General features: G+C 40.7%; 1 protein-coding gene across 2 annotated transcripts in view; it reads right to left on the minus strand.

The window, feature by feature from the left end:
* Positions 1-20,439, minus strand: part of C6H6orf118 (chromosome 6 C6orf118 homolog) — a 275,564-nt gene that overhangs the window by 124,470 nt on the left and 130,655 nt on the right. For both annotated transcript variants that reach the window (XM_085612240.1, XM_085612241.1), the window contains exon 7: positions 2,778-2,974. In XM_085612240.1, the coding sequence (XP_085468366.1) occupies positions 2,778-2,974 (197 nt within the window). The remainder of the gene's footprint in view (positions 1-2,777; positions 2,975-20,439) is intronic.

Here is a 20,439-nt window from a genome sequence, read left to right on the forward strand (position 1 = left end):
AAAAGCTGTGGTTTTGAAATGTAAGCACTGGCACAGTGCATAAACCAGCACAGGATTGGAATATCGCGGAAAATATACAATTAAGAAAGTTCTAAAACAATGCGCAAATACATTAGCTTAATGTATAGCACACTGGAAAGTCTGACTTTATAAAATACAACTTTAAATATCAATATATTATCTTCCTTGTACATGTATACCCTCTCTATGTACTTATGTATCTGAATATTTATTACTTTACTCCTACTGTAGTAGAAGAAAAAAAAGCTTTGACTCTCTTCAATGCACTACTCTCTGTCTCACCCTACAACTATCTGAACATGTCCTCTACCGCCACTCTGACTCATCCCAAACCTCATTCATTCTACTACTATGATCTCCCAAACAACCGTTTCTAAATTCTTCCCTCGTGTATACCTCCTTTTACTTATCCCAAAACTCATTTTACTATTATGATCTCCCAAATAACACTTTCTAAACCTTCCCTCTTTCCTCTTCCATCCTTCCATTACCCTAGTCAATTAACGCACTTGCATGTCCACCACTCAAATTAACTCCTATTTCCCTATCCTAATCCACCACTAATCATTTTTGGGCTCCGGAGTAGCGTGCTACTCGCCAAAAAGCGCTTTGATGCCTCCTCAAGGGTAGTAAGCGCTATAAATACAAGTACAATTTCATGGCGGGACTCATTCGTAAGGGATGGTTTGCAGTTCCGGACATTGTGTGATTTTGGCATCTGGCGGAGCTTGGAGTCCAAAGGTTTTTTGTCCTTCCTGTAAACCTTTTATGCTGAGTTGCAACACACCTTTCTAATTTCTTCACCCTAAATGGACACAGACAAGTGCATTTTCTTTCTAAGGTTTACAAGCTGAAAAGTGTTAGTTCTCAAACCATGCTTAGTCTTTTTTAGTTTTTTTTCTTAATAAATAAGTTTTTTATAATCTTACTGAGGTTTGGTAGGGAGCGTTCTGATGCTGGGATGTGACACCCCCCCAACCATAAATTCCCAGGTTATTTTACTGGAATAATCTTGATAACAAGCAAAACCAGTATTCAAACTTCGTATTGGCAAAAATATTTAACTACTTTTAGGCTATTCGAGTTATGCTCCTCTTGGCCAAGAGGATTGCAGAGGATAAAGAACTAAGATCACAAGTTTTGAGACATCCCTCTTAACTTGTGTACCCCATGATCAATCTGCCTGACATTTGGCAAAGAGTTTCTTAGAAGGCTATACATATTTCGGATACATTTTATGCAAATGGATCGAAAGCTATATGCAATCAAAAAATGATGCCCCTATGAACTATCAAATTCACTCATAACTACACAGTCACTATAATTCAACTGAACCACATTATTTTCAGCACAAGGAAAGACCATAACAGAATTACAGAGAACTATTGACACAGGATAAACTGAATATCCTTCATGATTCTTCTGGTGCTACTGTCTTGTAGGAAGGCTGCATTGAACATACCATTGTCACTCTGAAGAAACTGGTGTTGAACAAACAAGATGGGGTCCCAGTCTACCTTAACAAACAAGCACTGGCAATGCCAAGAGGTCTGGCACTGACCACCAGCTTTTTGACTTTGGCAATTCTTGTTTTGTTCTTTCATGTCAAATATAATTTTGAGGGGAGCTGCTGGTCCCTCATCAATCTAAAACATTGACTAATTTTTTTTAAAAAAAACGTTTTTGGTAAAAAAAAAAGGTACACATTTCCCATAGACGTCCTTGGCACTGAAGGGAACGACTTTAATATGGGTGTGTAGATAGCTTGCTAGCTAGATAGCTAGATAGATAGATAGATAAAAGTTGCAAAGATAGATAGATAAATGTTACAAAGATAGATAGACAGACAAGTAGATAGATAGATAGATAGATAGATAGATAGATAGATAGATAGATAGATAGATAGATAGATAGATAGATAGATAGATAGATAGATAGATAGATAGATAGATAGATAGATAGATAGATAGATAGATAGATAGATAGATAGATAGATAGATAGATAGATAGATAGATAGATAGATAGATAGATAGATAGATAGATAGATAGATAGATAGATAGATAGATAGATAGATAGATAGATAGATAGATAGATAGATAGATAGATAGATAGACTGACAGATGGCCCAGCATAGATTCAATTAACTAAATGTAGTTAAATATCTATATAAGTACGACAAACAAGGGCAATGAAATACAGATCATATTGGTTTACAAGTATAGGTGTAGTCCTCAATTAAAATGTATACAGGAGTGCAGTTATAAATGCAATCATTGCGTGCATTCTAAAAAAGAGAATTTCTTTATTAAGAATAGATTCAAATGGACACAATCTGGAATACTCTCAAGTAGCAGAAATCAGATACAACAGGCACATCCAAAAGGAATTTACAACACCATTACAGTAAGCAGGAAATTGTAAAGCTGGAATGAGTCCTATGCTTTGGAGAGCTGATAGAAAGCCTCCAGCTATCACATCAGGCCCTAAACACAAAGCCAATACTAAAGTAATATTTAAACACAAACAAAAACACTGGCACTGAAGTAGGCTAACCCTCAGTCCCTTGCTGTATGCTGCATAGGGTGTAAGCAAAATGTGAATGACACAATGGCAGACCAAAGGATGAAGAGAGCTGGATGGAAGACCCTTTAAGTAAGTATATAACACATATCATTTTTGTAAAATCAAAAGTTCTTGGCTGACTCCAACCTAACAAATAATAAACAATAAGATTAGTAATGAAGGAATTCATGCCTTGGCATCTTGAATGTATCTTTCCACGGCGTGTGCATCTGTGCCATGAATCAAGTGCTCTTTGATAAATCGCTTCACCTCTTGAAGTTCCTGCCATGCAGCAAACACTTGGCGCCTCTTTGTTTCAAACTGTTCAATAAAAGTAGGGGTGTAGTGCTTCTCTTCAGCCTCCTCAGTCACATTGTTCTGCTCACTTTCTAGAAAGACAAATATCCAAGTTCAAAATTGCAGGCAAAGAAGTATAAACCTGCTGACACCTCGGCAGAAATTATAAATATGTATCTATATGTGAGGATCTTGAACTATCCATCAGCCATTTTACAGAATAGTGATAGCATATGTTAAGAGATGTTTAGTCTAAATATACTCCTGAACCAGAATTAGGGAAATCATGTCTTAGGAATGCAATATGTCATTTAGAAGATGTTAGCAATAAATTATTCCATATGACAAATCTTTTTGACATCTACATAATATGTATTTGCAAGAGAACAGATAACTACACAGTTAGTAGGAACACATTTCATGATTTGGTCCAACAAAGCCCATTAAATCTGTCGTTTTGAGACCTCTGCTGTTTCCACCTATTCTATTTCGCCTTTCTTATTTCCTCATCTATTGAAAGGATTGTCAGGGTTGGCAGATGATGGTTCACATTGCTCGTACTCCTTGTTAATTCTATTTGTTGCTTCGATGCTCCGCCTCTTAAAGAGGTCATGCTATTGGCTGGAGTATTAGTCATGTAAACACTGTGAGGGTACGAATTAGTACTTATCTGAATAACCATATCTTCCTATTTTGAACGTTAAAAGTGCTTATCATCTCACTATTTAAATACATCATATATATGGTATTGTTCATATTATTTGCAACATAGTATGTTATACTGAAAAGATAGTACATTCATTGCTTGACTGGTGGATTTTAGTTTTAGATCCATGAAACTCTTCTTTAGCTCTTTTTGTCTATACAATTGTGGCCTTGTGAAACCCGCTATGAAGTAACATATGTATTGAATAATACTTTTTTAATTACGCCATTTTCTAACTGGACAAAGAAATGATCTCTGGAGCATGTCACAGTTAAATGGCAGCCCCCAACACTAGAACTGAAACCAGTCGACGAATAGTGGCCTCCTAATGGCAAATAACAATTACATTAATCATGTTAACCATTTGTGGTTTTCTTTTCTTGTCTCATCACAAAAAAAATGTTTGATTATTTTCAGGAAGCCTCTACTTCCGACAGCTCTCCAGAAATTGAAACTTCCTACTGACAGGTGACCAGAGAAATAGTAAAGATTGACATCCCCTTGGTAGAACTGTTGGGCCTCTGCACATTGACAGAGAAGCATGCAAGATTAGAAGTATTACACCATTTTAGACCTGCTGGAAATCCTCCTGTCAGACTGAAAGCGAGAAAGTAGTTAAATAAGTGGATATATGCCACAGGTAGACATCCAGAACAACTTGGTCAGGTAGAACTTGCAGTGGCAGGGCAAAGGATTTTCAAAACTCTCCTTAGTTCACTCTTTAGTGGTGTGGACCGAGTTCGAAACTACCTTCAGGAGGAAGTGCTAGGAAGAAGCATGAAACAGCAACTAAATCAGCTATTAATTTAAAGGAATCAAGTATGTAAGTTCCAAAACCAAGTTCAAATACTATTGTGGGATATCAATTAAGCCGAAATAATTCAAGGAAAATTGTTAAAGTAAAAGTGTAGAAAATAGTCTTGTGGGCTTTGACACAATAACATTATAGACACATTGTAGCCAGTCATCTGTGTTTATGTTGCAGACTTACAAATCTGCATGCTGGCACTTCAGTTCACAGACTGGGAAACTCTAACCTTTCAGATAGAGTCCTATCACCTGGTCTTAGCACTGTTTCTCTGCTGTGGTGACTTTCACGGGGTATGAGAAGCCTAGACAGCACCTAAGCGTCAGGATGGGTTCCCTCACTCCTGCTGGACGCAACCAAGCACACGGGTAAGGGTACAAAAGCTCTTAAGCATGCAGGAGACTCTATTGGAGTCTCATGTTTGTCTGTTTTACTTGAGTCCTCACAAATACCAAGCCACTGTAAACCTCCATGTACTTAGGTTACCATTAGAAAGCAAGGACAGCATGTAAGATTTCTTCAGGTAGTAATCTCTACTTCTCCCATACACAACCTGGCATAAGGATGAGGGTACACAAACTCTGAACTTACAAACGTATCAACAGCAAGTATCTGGGTTTTCACTTGCCCTTTAGTCACAATGCTGTCAGGACACACAGAGCTCCAGTTATTTGGTTACTCCACAGCAGGTACATGTGGTAAGCGAGAATAAACAATGGTAGGATTGTGACCCAGAGTAATTACTACTGGCTGATGTTAATCCAAGCAATATGACATTATTTTATTTCCTCTGTGTTACATCCTTAGTGTGGTGATGATGCCCCATCATATGTTCCATGCTCACTCTGCCCTATGACTGAAACTTCAGCCTACTGATGGGGTCTAAATATGCTGAAGCCAGTCTGGGATCCTTATGTCCTGCTCAGAATGTATCTGGCCTTGCAGTTCAGGCTGAACTGTTTCAGTTGGCACAGGAACATTGCTGATTTGCATATGATTGATTCATGTCTTTGGTGGCATAGTAGGCAAAAGAATTATGGACTTTATTGTGACCCAGAGCAATTACCAGCATCTGAGATGAACTAAGGAAATTCATCCATTACCTTTTTGCTTTTCTCACAACAGGTAAGCATGTAAAGGCAAGGCAGGGTTGTGAGACACTGGGTCAAGCAACAGCCACAGTCCTGCCAGGCTGAATCTCAAAAAGTCACAAGATTAACCTGTGCTTAGCCCTGGGTATCTTGGCACAAAAAGCAGTCAGGCTTAACTTAGAGGCAATGTATAAAGTATCTATGCAGCACAAAAACACTAATAAAATGAAAACTCCCACACCAATTTAGAAAAGTAAAATACATTTCAATAAATAATTTGACACCAAAACGACAAACATCCAATCAGTAGAACCGGAGTTATGGAATTTTAATGTAGTAAGGCAAAAACTAGGGCCTACAAGATCAATGCACCATCCGCGGACAGATAGTTGTGCGAGACTAGGTCAAAGTCAAAAATTATAGCTGACTGCAATGAGGGGGGGTCGGATAGAAGAAGTGGATTGAGCCCAGCCAGTGCTTACTTTCAGACTTAAAAGAATTTTCAAGATAAATGTTCTGAGAAGGTAAAGATCAGCGGGGCAAGGCTTTATGTGATGTCCGTGGAGGGAGTGTCGTTGTCGGAGAGCCACTGGACGAAGCTGCAGTGAAGATTTCTACGTTCAGATTTAGTCACTTTTTTGGAAGTCGAAAATTTCCATCAGGAGGAGGCAGGAGGCTATAGACAAAGACAATTCCAGCAGCTCAGATACCCCTCAGACAAAGGATTGCTGAACAGGATTTGCTGCTGCAGGGGAAAAGAGCGTAGCGGGAGCAGCTGTGAAAACAGGCCAAGCGGTAATGCACTTTGGGGGGATCGATGAGCAGGTTGGTCCTGGTATTCCCTCGGTTCTCGTAGCAGTCTTTAGCCAAAAATGTTCAAAGTACTCAGTTTGGGACTATGGCTATCTGGGCACTGTTAGCACCACAACCACAGGTGCAGGACTGGTGGGACACCACTTGAGGGCTCAGGACTCCCAAGATGGTGGGAGCTGTTTATGTCCCTGTGGCTCTGAAAAGGAGGCCAGCAAACTAGCCCTTGGAGTCATTCTGGTAGTCCAGGGTTCAGGTGAAGATGCAGTGCTCAAACAGCAGGGCTGGTCTCTAAGGGTTTAAGGCAAAATCCAGGCAGCGAAGCAGTCCATCCAGGTGCAGCAAAGCAGTCTTGTGGAGTACACAGCATACCACAGCATGCAGTCCTCTGAGAGTCCATCCGCAGGTCCAGAAAGTGTACTGAAGAGTGGATCTGAGGATCCTCGTGTTATAGCTGGTGCCTCCCTTGAAGTTGGGAAAAGTTTCTAGAGATTTCTCTTTGAAGTGCTTGGAATTTCCTGACTTCCCTGCCCTTGATCCACGCTGGCTGCAGAGTCAATGTGGAGGTGACAAGTCCTTTGTGTGAAGGCAGAGCACAGCCTATTCAGTTTCAAGTGGGGTGTGCCCAACTCATCTTCCCCATCCTGCCAGCAGATGGCTTTTTCAGATGCTCCTAATCTCTATATTGTGTGACTGTCTGGGAGGAATTCACAAAGTCGAACTGTCAGTTACACCCAGTAATGTGAATTAAGACATCAAAAGTCTGAGGGCAGATTAATGTCTACTTTCTAAAAAGGCCAGTTTCAAAATTGTAATTTAAAATCCAACTTTACTGTTAAAGAGGATTTTTCATTACAATTTAACGGATACAAACATGAAATGCTTACCTGGTCCCAATCAAAAGTTAGAACTTATTAAATGTAATAATGCAACTCAAAGTTATCCTATTGGACCAGTAGGCCTCACAGAAGTGAAAAGCGAAGTTAAGAGTTTTTAACTACTAAGACATGTAAAACTTAAAAGTACATGTCCAAATTTTTAGCTACAATGTACCCTGCTCTCTAGGCTGCCCAGGGCCTACCTTAGGGTGACGCATTTGCAATAAATGTGGAGTTTAAGGCTTGGCAAGGGGGTTATATTTTCAAGTTGAATTGGCAGTTTAAAACTGCATTCAGGCTGCAATGGCAGACCTGGGCCACTTAAGTGGATGGCACAATATGTGATGCTGGCCCACTTGTAACATTTATTGTACAGGCCCTAGGTATATCGTACACCACTCTACAAGGGACTTATAAGTAAATGACATATGCCAATCGGTTGTAAAACATTTTAACCATGTTCAGGAGTCCTAATGCCAATACAAACGAATTTCAGCAGAAACATTGACGTAAGTAGGGAAAAGGTCTGGGGGAAGACAATCCTGGGTTGACAGGTCTAACAAGAGTACAAAAGTGATATAAGTATACATTTCAAATGTGTCTCTCCAACCCTAGAAAATTGTTTAAGATTGAGAACTGTAAAACAAATGAGTGGGCACCAGAAGGGATTGCATGAAGTAAAATTGTGACTATGTAAATACTGCTGTCAAATAGCGCTGTATTACTTTCCTTTTATGAGCTTTTATATTTTAAATGAGGGACAACAGGGCAATGGGGTTTGAATAACTGATTACTGCAGATTTTGTCTCAGTCTGACAATTTTTCCTTATTTATATTTAACCACATTATCCTGGCAAACTGTGGACAAGGAGAAATAGCTGAGTGGCTGTTATTTGTGCACAACTTGTAATCCTGATAAAAGTGCAAACTCCCATTTGTGCTCAAGTGATAATTACACGGCACTCTGAATGGGGCTATGAGTAGGGATAGGGATAGCTGTGAACTGTGTCCTTTTCTGTTTTTCTAACAGACCCAGCACACTTTCTTAGGATAATATTGTAATGTATGCAAGCAAACTGCAGGGGTTCAATGATAATTTGGATTATTTCCCCGTGGAGAACATGGGTCTGCATCCTCCCACAGCAAAGGGTGGCTACTATCTCTTCCAGAGGCTTCTGGGAGTCTGATGGTTCAGGTCAGTTGATTTGCAGTACAGGAATACAAGCCATGTTATTTGTATCCCTGGAAGACACCATTCTGTGCCTCAAGTAAAATCCATGACTTCCCCTATTACTGATCCTGTAGATCCTCCTGAATTTTGTGATGTGTGTTGTGCATCCTTCTGGACCTGGCAACCACATTGAATAGAAATGGTGCCCACTGTAGCAATACGTTTAATTTTGCAGAAGGTGGTGGTTCCTTGCGTCAGGTAAAGGCTAGTCTGGCTTTCCTATTCTTGGAGCAGCTCCTAAGGACTATGCCCTGGAGAAACTGCTGGGATAGCAGTTTGAACAATATCCAGTTTCCAGCCTGTGTTGTATAATCTGCCCAGAGATTTGTCCTGTGGCAGCACCTTGCTGAAACCGGTGTGGCTACATGAACAGCCGGGCAAATACTCTTCATGGCGCAAGCTCAGCCACACTTAGAAAGTCTGGCTTGTTACTTATCAATAAAAATCCCACTGACATTTATTGCTTGGCCCTGCGCAGTGCCTGATTTGAGCCGGTGGTTTCCGGTGCTCAGCACCGGTACTTAATTGTCAACACAGGCACTTATGACAGTCTGCACTGTTTATCTAAATTGTAGATTAACACAACAACAGCTGTCAATTATTTCAATGAACATTAAAAATGACTAACAGCTGCTGCCCAAGCCATTATTGTAGCTTTGGGGTCAAGAAGAGTCTGAAATATCATACTTGTAGGGTGTGGGGCACGTCTAGGGGTAATGAGTAGTGCAAGCTGCAGTGGCCTCTTTACAAATTAAGCACTGGTCCTCCCTTTAATGTAGAAAGCTTCTGTAAAGCAATGGAGCACTGTACAGAGTGGGATTAGATCATTTAAAGAGACAAACCTAAAGGGTAGAGAACAGTGAAGCGACTGAAAGTGAGCTAACATCAGGATCAACCTTTAGTCAGTAAGGCACTGTGCAGCTAAAGCCCAAAATGCTGCACTGTAAATGTCTGCAACAAACCGCTCTGGATTTCCTCTGCAACAGCTGCTGTCAATGTTTATAAGCACTCTTACCTTTAAGCTGAATACGGACCAAGAATCTCCAAAACAATGGCAACGACACACATAGAGAACGCCATTTTGCTGACCAGTGTGCATTTGCCTACAGCAGCGTTTTCCCAAGAGACGTTGCAAAGGATACAAGTCACTCTGCAAGTCCTCAGTCAGGGCCAGACTGGCAGAAGCGGGCATTGGGCATTTGCCCAGGAGGTTGGAAGGGTGCGGGACAGTTTTGGTGCAATGCTGCAACATCAGACCCCAGTAACAAAAGCAGCAGTGCTGGGGGCAGGTTTTGCTAAGCAGGCAGCAGTGCTTCACGTTCCTCTCCCCCACCCCCATACCCCCAGGTGTGGGGGGCGGGGGGGGCAGTCTGACAAAATTGCCAGGACTGCTATTGGTTCCCAGTCCGGCCCTGCCCTCAGTATGCATCCACATTATAGAATCACTCAAACTTCATACAGATGCTTTTCAACAGTGATCCTGTGCCCCAGTGTTCTGCAGCACCACTGTGCCTTGCTGCTTTCTGACCTCAGCAGTTATTCCTGGTCTTTTACCAGTCTGCTTGGTGACAGATCTGCTGTGCTTTTTAGAGATTTGCTTCTTTGCGATTATTCTATGCCTTATCATTGATGCTCCTGTTACTACCCTTAAGTCAGCTTTCCAGTGATTTCCTTTTCTACATTTAAGTCTGCCATTTCCTCCACCGGATTCCAGAGCTATCTACAATTCTAAACAAGTAAATACAAATGACAGCTCTGTAAACCTAGGAACTTAGGTAAATAATTTAATGGAACAGAAATAGCCCTATGGATATAACCTAGAGCAACACTGAACATGAATAGGTACAATCAATGTAATTATGATCAGAAAATTTAAACAGTTATTCGGCTGCTTAGGCGAACCAATATATGAAATTCTAAAGGTACTCGTATAGGATTAAGGCCTTACGAAAATTAAATTCAAAAGCACGAATTATATTTTTATATGCTGCATGGAAAAATCCAGAACATATTGCATTAGAAAATAAAGGTGCGACAGTGATTTGGTAAAGTGGCGGCACAGTTCTTTGGTGAATAAAGTGAAATAGTGAGTACAAATATGTCAAAGGGTTTTTAGCACGTCTCCCTAAAACTTCATCAGCTATCACTTCTTCTGCATTTCTTTCAACCATTTTCTCTTTCTCCATTGGACAACCATCACTAACCTCATTACCTCTACCACTGGTGTCAACTGCATACAATAATTTTTCACTTAGTGAATAACTCTCTTCATTAAAAAAAGGCTCTGAACTAGAACTGTGTTTCCATTCTCCCAAAAAAAAATCACAAAACTTTTTTTTATTAATAACTCTTTTCCTCCTACTTTTGGCCTTCATTACATATATTGATTTATCTAGTGATCGAATTCTGTTCAACACTAAAATAAACAGTTTCCTTTTTACTTCAAAAGCCTTTTCCACAATGCTTTCAATATGCTTCTTCTTTTTATAAAATAAAACTCTCTTTTTATATTTCTTTACATCTTTCAGCAAATTATGCACTACTCTCTTGTAAAATATTTTTTTGCGTAATTCCTTATACTGATTTTGTCTTCTTTTACCATACTTTATCTCCTTTGACTGAACATTTGCTTTTTTACTTTTCCTCTTATTTTGATTTTTTTTCTTACTCAAAAAATTATTTGAAGTTGCAGCATTCTCTACATTCTGTTTGCTCCTACAAACATTTTTAATAAATTGCTTTGTGATCTTACCAGAAGATTTTTTCCTTTTAGCCACATTATCTTTTTCATTCAATACTTGTGGTTGATGTTTCTTCAAATAATCCTCCTGTCTCTGTTCTTTTCTTTTTCTTTTTTTTCTGGCATACTTTCTCGATTTTAACGTTGAAAAACAGTATCTGCAAAAAAGAGTCACAAATAAATGTATATTAATAACTTTCAAATTTACAAAATTCCATTACTGTACAAACACATTTTATATAAAAACAGACTAAAAAACTATAGCCCTGAACCACAAGTGTGACGATGATTAAAACACTACATACATAATGCATACTACTTTGAAGCAGTTCATGCCCTAAAGCCTACCTCACAAAAAGACTACATGCTAACTAACTGAATGATTACAGTACTAAAAAGAGACACACTGGGTGAGTAACAGGGTGTTTGCTAGAAGTGTATGAATACTAACTGGGGAATTGAAGCTGCGAAAGACAACTGTGTAGCTCATTAGAGAACTGAATGCATACTGGATAGGCATTTAAAGCAGTCCATGTGCTAAGGCCTGGCTCACTGCATGAGTACTTGGGTACTGACTGAATGATTAGACTACAGCAAGGAGACTGCCTGGATGAATTTATAACTGGTAGACTTTTCGCACAGGGAATGAATTAGTACTTGGTACTAAAAAGGTCACTAAAAGACTGCAAAGGGAGTGACAAGATGTTTGCTGGACTATATGGATATTGACTAGGGAATTGAAAGTATAAAAGAGAAATCTCTAGGTGGTTAAAAGACTGCATGCATAGTGCATAGGGGTTTGAAGCAGTCCATGTGCTAAGTCCTGGCTCAGTGCATGAATACTTAGACAGTAACTGAATCATTAGAGTACTGGAAAGAGAGTGTCTTGGTGAATTTATAAATGTTTGGGTTTTGGCACAGTGAATTAATTACTACATGGTGCTGAATGGGTCACTAGAAGACTACAAAGAGAGTGATAGGGTGTTTCCTGGAAGTGTATGGAAACTGTCTAGAGAATTGAAGGTGTGAAAAACAACTGTGTAGGTGGTTAGAGAACTACATGCATACTGCATGGACATTTGAAGCAGTCTATTTGGTAATGAATGGTTCACAACATAAGTACTTAGAAACTGACTAAATCATCAGACTACTTCTAGGACAGTGCCTGGGTAAAAATATTAAAATTTCAGTTCTGGGGCAGTAAAGACAATACTACATGGTACTGTACTTTAGTGTCAAAGCATGACTCATTTTATCAACGCATAAGCAAAGACTGGCTTCTAATGCTACTAAAACTTGACAACATGACAGGTTTCAAAACAGTTTTCTGTCAGCAAATGCACAATGTTACCAAACGCTTCTCTGACAGTGGTTCCCAAATGCACACAGACTCACAGTGTGATTCTAGACAAGCACCACTATCCCTAGGGGTTTACCAAAACTCATTCACTACAGTGGAAGTGATAAGGGAACTGCACACAATCTACATATTTCACGACTACACTTTTGTGTCAATGCCTGACTCATTTAATCAACACATAAGCAAAGTCTGGCTTCTAATGCTACTAAAACTTGACAACATGACAGGTTTCAAAACAGTTTTCTGTCAGCAAATGCACGATGTTACCAAACGTTTCTCTGACAGTGGTTCCCAAATGCACACAGACTCACAGTGATTCTAGACAAGCACCACTATCCCTAGGAGTTTACCAAAACTCATTCACTACAGTGGAAGAGGTAAGGGAACTGCACACAATCTACATATTTCACGACTACACTTTAGTGTCAATGCCTGACTCATTTAATCAACACATAAACAAAGACTGGCTTCTAATGCTACTAAAACTTGACAACATGACAGGTTTCAAAACAGTTTTCTATCAGCAAATGCACGATGTTACCAAACACTTCTCTGACAGTGGTTCCCAAATGCACACAGACTCACAGTGTGATTCTAGACAAGCACCACTATCCCTAGGAGTTTACCAAAACTCATTCACTACAGTGGAAGAGGTAAGGGAACTGCACACAATCTACATATTTCACAACTACCCTTTAGTGTCAATGCCTGACTCATTTAATCAACACATAAGAAAAGACTGGCTTCTAATGCTACTAAAACTTGACAACATGACAGGTTTCAAAACTGTTTTCTATCAGCAAATGCACGATGTTACCAAATGCTTCTCTCACAATCCTTACCCAAATGCAAACAGACTCACAGTGTGATTTTAGACAATCAACACTATCCTTGGACTTTACCAAAACTCATTCACTACCGTGGAAGGGGTAAGGGGACTGCACACAATCTACATATTTAAGTACAGCATATCAATGTCAAGGCATGACTCATTTAATCAACATATAAGCAAAGACTGGCTTCTAATGCTACTAAAACTTCACAACATGACAGATTTCAAAACAGTTTTCTGTCAGTAAAAGCACGATGTTACCAAACGCTTCTCTGACAGTGGTTCCCAAATGCACACAGACTCACAGTGTGATTCTAGACAAGCACCACTATCCCTAGGAGTTTACCAAAACTCATTCACTACACTGGAACTGGTAAAGGAACTGCACACAATCTACATATTTCACGACTGCACTTTAGTGTCAATGCCTGACTTATTTAATCAACACATAATCAACGCATAAGCAATGACTGGCTTTTAATGCTATTAAAACTTGATAGCTTTTAAAACAGTTATCTGTCAGCAAATAAACGATGTTACCAAATGCTTCTCTCACAATCCTTACCCAAATGCACACAGACTCACAGTGTGATTTTAGACAAGCAACACTATCCTAGGAGTTTACCAAAACTCATTCACTACTCTGGAAGAGTTAATGGTACTGCACACAATCTACATATTTAAGTACACCACATCAGTGTCAAAGCATGACTCATTTAATCAACGCATAAGCAAAGACTGGATTCTAATGCTACTAAAACTTGACAACATGACAGGTTTTAAAACAGTTATCTGTCAGCAAATACATGATGTTACCACATGCTTCTCTGACAGTGGTTCCCAAATGCACACAGATTCACAGTGTGATTCAAGACAAGCACCACTATCCCTAGGAGTTTACCAAAACTCATTCACAACAGTGGAAGAGGTAAGGGAACTGCACACAATCTACATATTTCACGACTGCACTTTAGTGTCAATGCCTGACTCATTTAATCAACACATAAGCAAAGACTGGCTTCTAATGCTACTAAAACTTGACAACATGACAAGTTTTAGAACAGTTTTCTAACAGCAAATACACGATGTTACCAAACGCTTCTTTCACAGTGGTTCCCAAATGCACAAAGACTCACAGTGTGATTCTAGACAAGCACCAGTATTCCTAGGAGCTTACCAAAACTCATTCACTACACTGGAAGTGATAAGGGAACTGCATACAATCTACATATTTCATGACTGCTCTTTAGTGTCAATGCCTGACTCATTTAATCAACACATAAGCAAAGACTGGCTTCTAATGCTACTAAAACTTGACAACATGACAGGTTTCAAAACAGTTTTCTGTCAGCAAATTCACGATGTTACCAAACGCTTCTCTGACAGTGGTTCCCAAATGTACACAGACTCACAGTGTGATTCTAGACAAGCACCAGTATTCCTAGGAGTTTACCAAAACTCATTCACTACACAGGAAGTGATAAGGGAACTGCACACAATCTACATATTTCACGACTGCACTTTAGTGTCAATGCCTGACTCATTTAATCAACACATAAGCAAAGACTGGCTTCTAATGCTACTAAAACTTGACAACATGACAAGTTTTAAAACAGTTTTCTGTCAGCAAATACACGATGTTACCAAACGCTTCTCTGACAGTGGTTCCCAAATGTACACAGACTCACAGTGTGATTCTAGACAAGCACCAGCATTCCTAGGAGTTTACCAAAACTCATTCACTACACTGGAAGTGATAAGGGAACTGCACACAATCTACATATTTCACGACTGCACTTTAGTGTCAATGCCTGACTCATTTAATCAACACATAAGCAAAGACTGGCTTCTAATGCTACTAAACTTGACAACATGACAAGTTTTAAAACAGTTTTCTGTCAGCAAATACACGATGTTACCAAACGCTTCTCTGACAGTGGTTCCCAAATGTACACAGACTCACAGTGTGATTCTAGACAAGCACCAGTATTCCTAGGAGTTTACCAAAACTCATTCACTACACTGGAAGTGATAAGGGAACTGCACACAATCTACATATTTCACGACTGCACTTTAGTGTCAATGCCTGACTCATTTAATCAACACATAAGCAAAGACTGGCTTCTAATGCTACTAAAACTTGACAACATGACAAATTTTAAAACAGTTTTCTGTCAGCAAATACACGATGTTACCAAACGCTTCTCTGACAGTGGTTCCCAAATGTACACAGACTCACAGTGTGATTCTAGACAAGCACCAGTATTCCTAGGAGTTTACCAAAACTCATTCACTACACTGGAAGTGATAAGGGAACTGCACACAATCTACATATTTCACGATTGCTCTTTAGTGTCAATGCCTGACTCATTTAATCAACACGTAAGCAAAGACTGGCTTCTAATGCTACTAAAACTTGACAACATGACAGGTTTCAAAACAGTTTTCTGTCAGCAAATACACGATATTAACAAATGCTTCTCTCACAGTGGTTCCCAAATGCACACAGACTCACTGTGTGATTCTAGACAAACAACACTATCCCTTGCACTATATCAAAACACATTTCTTCATCTAGAAGTAGTACTACATTTTAGTATAGAAACATAACATAAATCATTTCACAAATTCATAAACAATGACTGGTTTCTAATTCTACCCAAATATAAAAACCGCACAGTTATCTCTCTACAAACACATGAAAAACACAAATGCTTATCACAAAATGGTTTCTACATGCACACACACTGTCAATAAGATTGTAGAGAAAAACAAATACTCCCTACACTTTAGCAGAAAAAATGCATTAGTCTGATTAAAATAAAAATAGTCTACATACCTCCCCTCACAATTAAATAACTCACCTTTCAAGATGTTTTGTAGATTAAGAAGTATATCAGTCAGACACCAGATATCAGTCACACACCAGATTTTCTTATACAGAATCTCTGCACTGTGCACCTGTCAGCAAAACCAAAGAATGGCAAAGTGTCCCTCTCATTTTCCACACATATACATGTAAACAGCATATCTGTCAGAAACTTCAAGTAACACTGGAGTCGACACTGACTCCTATGCCCACTACCTCTGAAAAAGAACTCAAGGAACACTCTGGACAATTGCTGTGAATTAACTGGAAAATAACAGTCGAAGTCTCTTACCCTCAATATAATCTGTACAAGCCCCAGGAGGTGGTCGGTGACAGGCAATGTTCTGTTATCCTCACAACAGTCAATCGAAGGAACAATGGAGAATGGACTGACAACACTCTTAAGGAATTGTAATGGAGTTGTCCCGACTCAAGGAATAAACTTTGAAGTAGACACTATGACTTAAAACCTAGCTATGAGTAAACTAATATCGTCCTATTGAACTGACTGAACTGTGAAGGAGTACAGACCCCCAATTCTGGTACCAGAGATAATTAACTAGAATTTCGTGAAGTGGCACCAACTAAATACATACTACGAATTCTTCTATTAAGTCACTTGCCAGAATCCCACGTTGCGCATGCGATAAGAACAACCAAAACAGAAGCGCTGACAGGAATTCCCTCAGAACAAGAACTTCACTCAGAGCCGCGCAGTGACTCCGGTGAAGAGGTCAGTTGAAGTGCGCAGATTCCTGAGCAGCTGTGCGCTTCATCTCCACAGCTGCTCGCGCGCTCTCGAAGATTAGAGCGCTCACTCCTCGCTGTTTGTAATCCCCTTCGGCGGCCATGTTGGAATACTCGCTTCTTCAAGTTCTGTACACAGCGCCGCAGGAACAACGTGGTGACTCTATGCTGCCTTCGCCAACATGGATATTTGGAACCCTGCTTTAATGACCGTTGAGTTTTTGCTGGCACTGATCTAATGCTGGCTATGGTTCTGGAAGTCTTGACAGTACCCCCTTTCAAGAATGTTCCTTCCACAGCGGGCTTGTTGGGGTGTGCCTGATGAAAGGCTTCAACTAGTCGTGGGGCATTTACATGGACTGCTGGTTCCCACGACCTTTCCTCAGGTCCGTACCCCTTCCACTCTATCAAGTAATACAGTTTGTTTCTCGCCACCTTGGAATCTAAGATTCTGCTGACTTCGTATTCTTCGCTCGATTCTACCACTATGGCGGGTGGAGAGTTTTTTAACCTGACCTTGTCTGGACTTTTCTTCAGAAGGGAAACATGGAAGGTCGGATGAATTTTCAATGACTTTGGTAATTGTAACTTCGCCACTACAGGATTTATGATCTTCTGAATTTTAAATGGCCCTATGAATCTAGGCTGGAACTTCCGATTACCCTTTAATCTCAAATGCCTTGTGGATAGCCACACCTGGTCACCTTTTTTAAACTGTGGGCCTTGTCTTCTCTTTTTGTCTGCCTGCTTTTTATAGGATTGTTTGGCCTTGATTAAATTGCTCAAAGCTCTTTTGTAAGAGCTCTGTAATTCTTCCATTACTCTAGCCACGGCAGGGACCTCCCCAATCTGTTTCCCCAGAGTAATAGCTGGATGTCTGCCTGTGTTCAAGTAAAATGGAGTGAACCGTGTGGAATCATGAGTTGCGTTATTGTATGCGAATTCTGCAGTCCACAATAATTCGGACCATTCAACATCCTGCTCTAACAGATAGAGGCGTAAATATTGTTCTAGCTCCTGGTTCAACCTCTCGGTCTGACCGTCTGTCTCGGGGTGATAACTAGTTGAATAACGTGCGTCTATGCCTAAGTTGTGCATAAAGGTCTTCCAAAATTTCGACATGAACTGTGACCCCCTATCTGAAATGATTACTTGTGGAATTCCGTGTGCCCGAATGATGTGCTGGTTGAATGTCTGTACTAATTGCGAAGCTGTGGGTACAGTCTTGAAAGGAATGAAATGTCCCATTTTGGAAAATGAGTCCACCACCACCAAAATCACTGTGTTACCTTGACTAGAGGGCAGATCCACTATTAAATCTAAAGTCACGGTGTGCCAGGGGTAGGGTGCGTTAGGTAAGGGTTGCAATAACCCTTGCGGGGCCTGACGACTGGGCTTCCCTTTGATGCAGATTTCACAGGTCGAAACATATTGTCTTACTTGGGCTGCCAGATCTGGCCACCAAAAGTGTCGCCGGACCAGTTCTTCGGTCTTCTTGACCCCTTTGTGGCCTGCCATCCGATCATCGTGACAACCTCTCAAAGCCTCTTCTTGGAGTGTTCTGGTTGGAAGATATAGCTTGCCTTCATGATATGGGAGTCCTTCGACAAGGTTTCTTTTTCCATCTGCCTCGGCCCACTTACGAAGATCCTCTTCTGAGCAGACTTGCTGAATTTGTTCATCGAATTCTTTCATTTGCATGGCTCCGATTATTTGTTTCAATGGGACTATGGGTTCTTCGGCCGAAGGTTTCTCTTCGGCAGTTGGGTTCATGCGCGATAGAGCATCGGCCTTCCCGTTTTTCGCACCTGGTTTGTACGTGATCACGAAGTCAAATTCTGAGAAGTGCAAGGACCATCTCAATTGACGTGGCGAAAGTGTTTTAGCAGACTTTAGGAATTGGAGGTTGCGATGGTCTGTAAACACAGTGACAGTATGCTTGGCCCCCAGTAAGTAGTGTCGCCAATCTTGGAATGCTTCTCGAACAGCCAGTAATTCCTTGTCGGCGATGGAGTAATTGCGCTCCGTGTCCGACAGCTTCCTGGACCGGTAGGCCACCGGATGCAGTTGTCCCGTCGTTTTGTTCCTCTGTGACAAAATTCCTCCGGTTGCGAAGTCTGATGCATCAGTTTCAACGAAAAAGGCTTGTTCCGGATCAGGGTGCATTAGAATGGGGGCGCTAATGAAGGCCGTCTTCAAGTCCTGGAAGGCTTGTTCTGCAGTTGCAGTCCACACAAATTTTTGTCCCTTCTTTAGCAGGTGAGTGATGGGAGTGACCTTAGACGAGAAATTAGGAATGAACCTCCGGTAAAAATTGGCAAAACCAATAAAACTTTGGATTTCCTTCACACTTCCTGGCGATGACCACTCCTAAATGGCACGGACCTTGGAATTATCCATCTCGACCCCAGCTGCGGACAACATGAATCCCAAGAACTCCACCTTCTCGGCATGAAAAGAACCCTTCTCCAATTTCACGTACAAGTGGTTATCCAAAAGCTTCTGGAGTATAGCTCGCACATGCTTGACATGATCTTCCATGTTGTCGGAAAAAATCAATATGTCATCAATATAGACGACAGCCACTCGGTCCAAGAATTCTCTCAGAACATCATTAACGAAGTTTTGAAATGCTGCTGGGGCATTGCTCAACCCATAAGGCATCACTTGATACTCAAACAACCCATACTTGGTTCGAAAGGCTGTTTTCCATTCATCACCCTCGGCCACTCTCACCAAATGGTAAGCTCCACGCAGGTCAAGCTTGGTGTAAATCTTTGCTCCTTTGACTTGATCCAATAGTTGATTGATTAGTGGCAATGGGTACCGATTTTTCACTGTAACTTGGTTCAAGGCTCTGTAATCGATACACGTGCGGAGAGTCCCATCCTTCTTTGGCCGGAAGAAAAGCGGAGACGAAACTGGAGACTGTGATGGCCTTATGAATCCCATCCTGGTAAACTCTTCCAAATACTCTTTGAGGTAGATGTTCTCCTTTTCAGTGAGTGCGTAACCTCGACTGCAGGGCAGGTTGGCACCGGCTTCCAATTCGATCTAGCAATCATAGCTTCTGTGTGGTGGTAATTTCTCAGCATTCCTTTTGTCGAACACACTCGCCAAATCTTGGTATTCTTTTGGTATTTCCACTGCGCTAACAGTGCAGATGCGGAGCGACAACTTGGCCAACCCCGTAGCCGGCGATCCCTCGCACTCTTCTGAGTTCTTAGTAAAACAATTCCTCTGACAAAATTCCGAGTTCATCTTGACTGTTCTCCTCTCCCAATCGATAATCGGGTTATGCGTGGTCAACCATGGTAACCCTAAAATCAGCTGGAACTGGGGTGCGTCTATGAGGTTAAATCTAATAAATTCTCGATGACCCTGCAATCCTTCCAATTCTAAGGTCTCTGTTTCTTCTACTATGGGTCCTGAAGTCAAATTGGAGCCGTCAACTGCCTTTACGACTTCGAGATTCTTCTTCTTGA

This window comes from Triturus cristatus, chromosome 6 (assembly GCF_964204655.1).
Source record: "Triturus cristatus chromosome 6, aTriCri1.1, whole genome shotgun sequence".
NCBI lineage: Eukaryota > Metazoa > Chordata > Amphibia > Caudata > Salamandridae > Triturus > Triturus cristatus.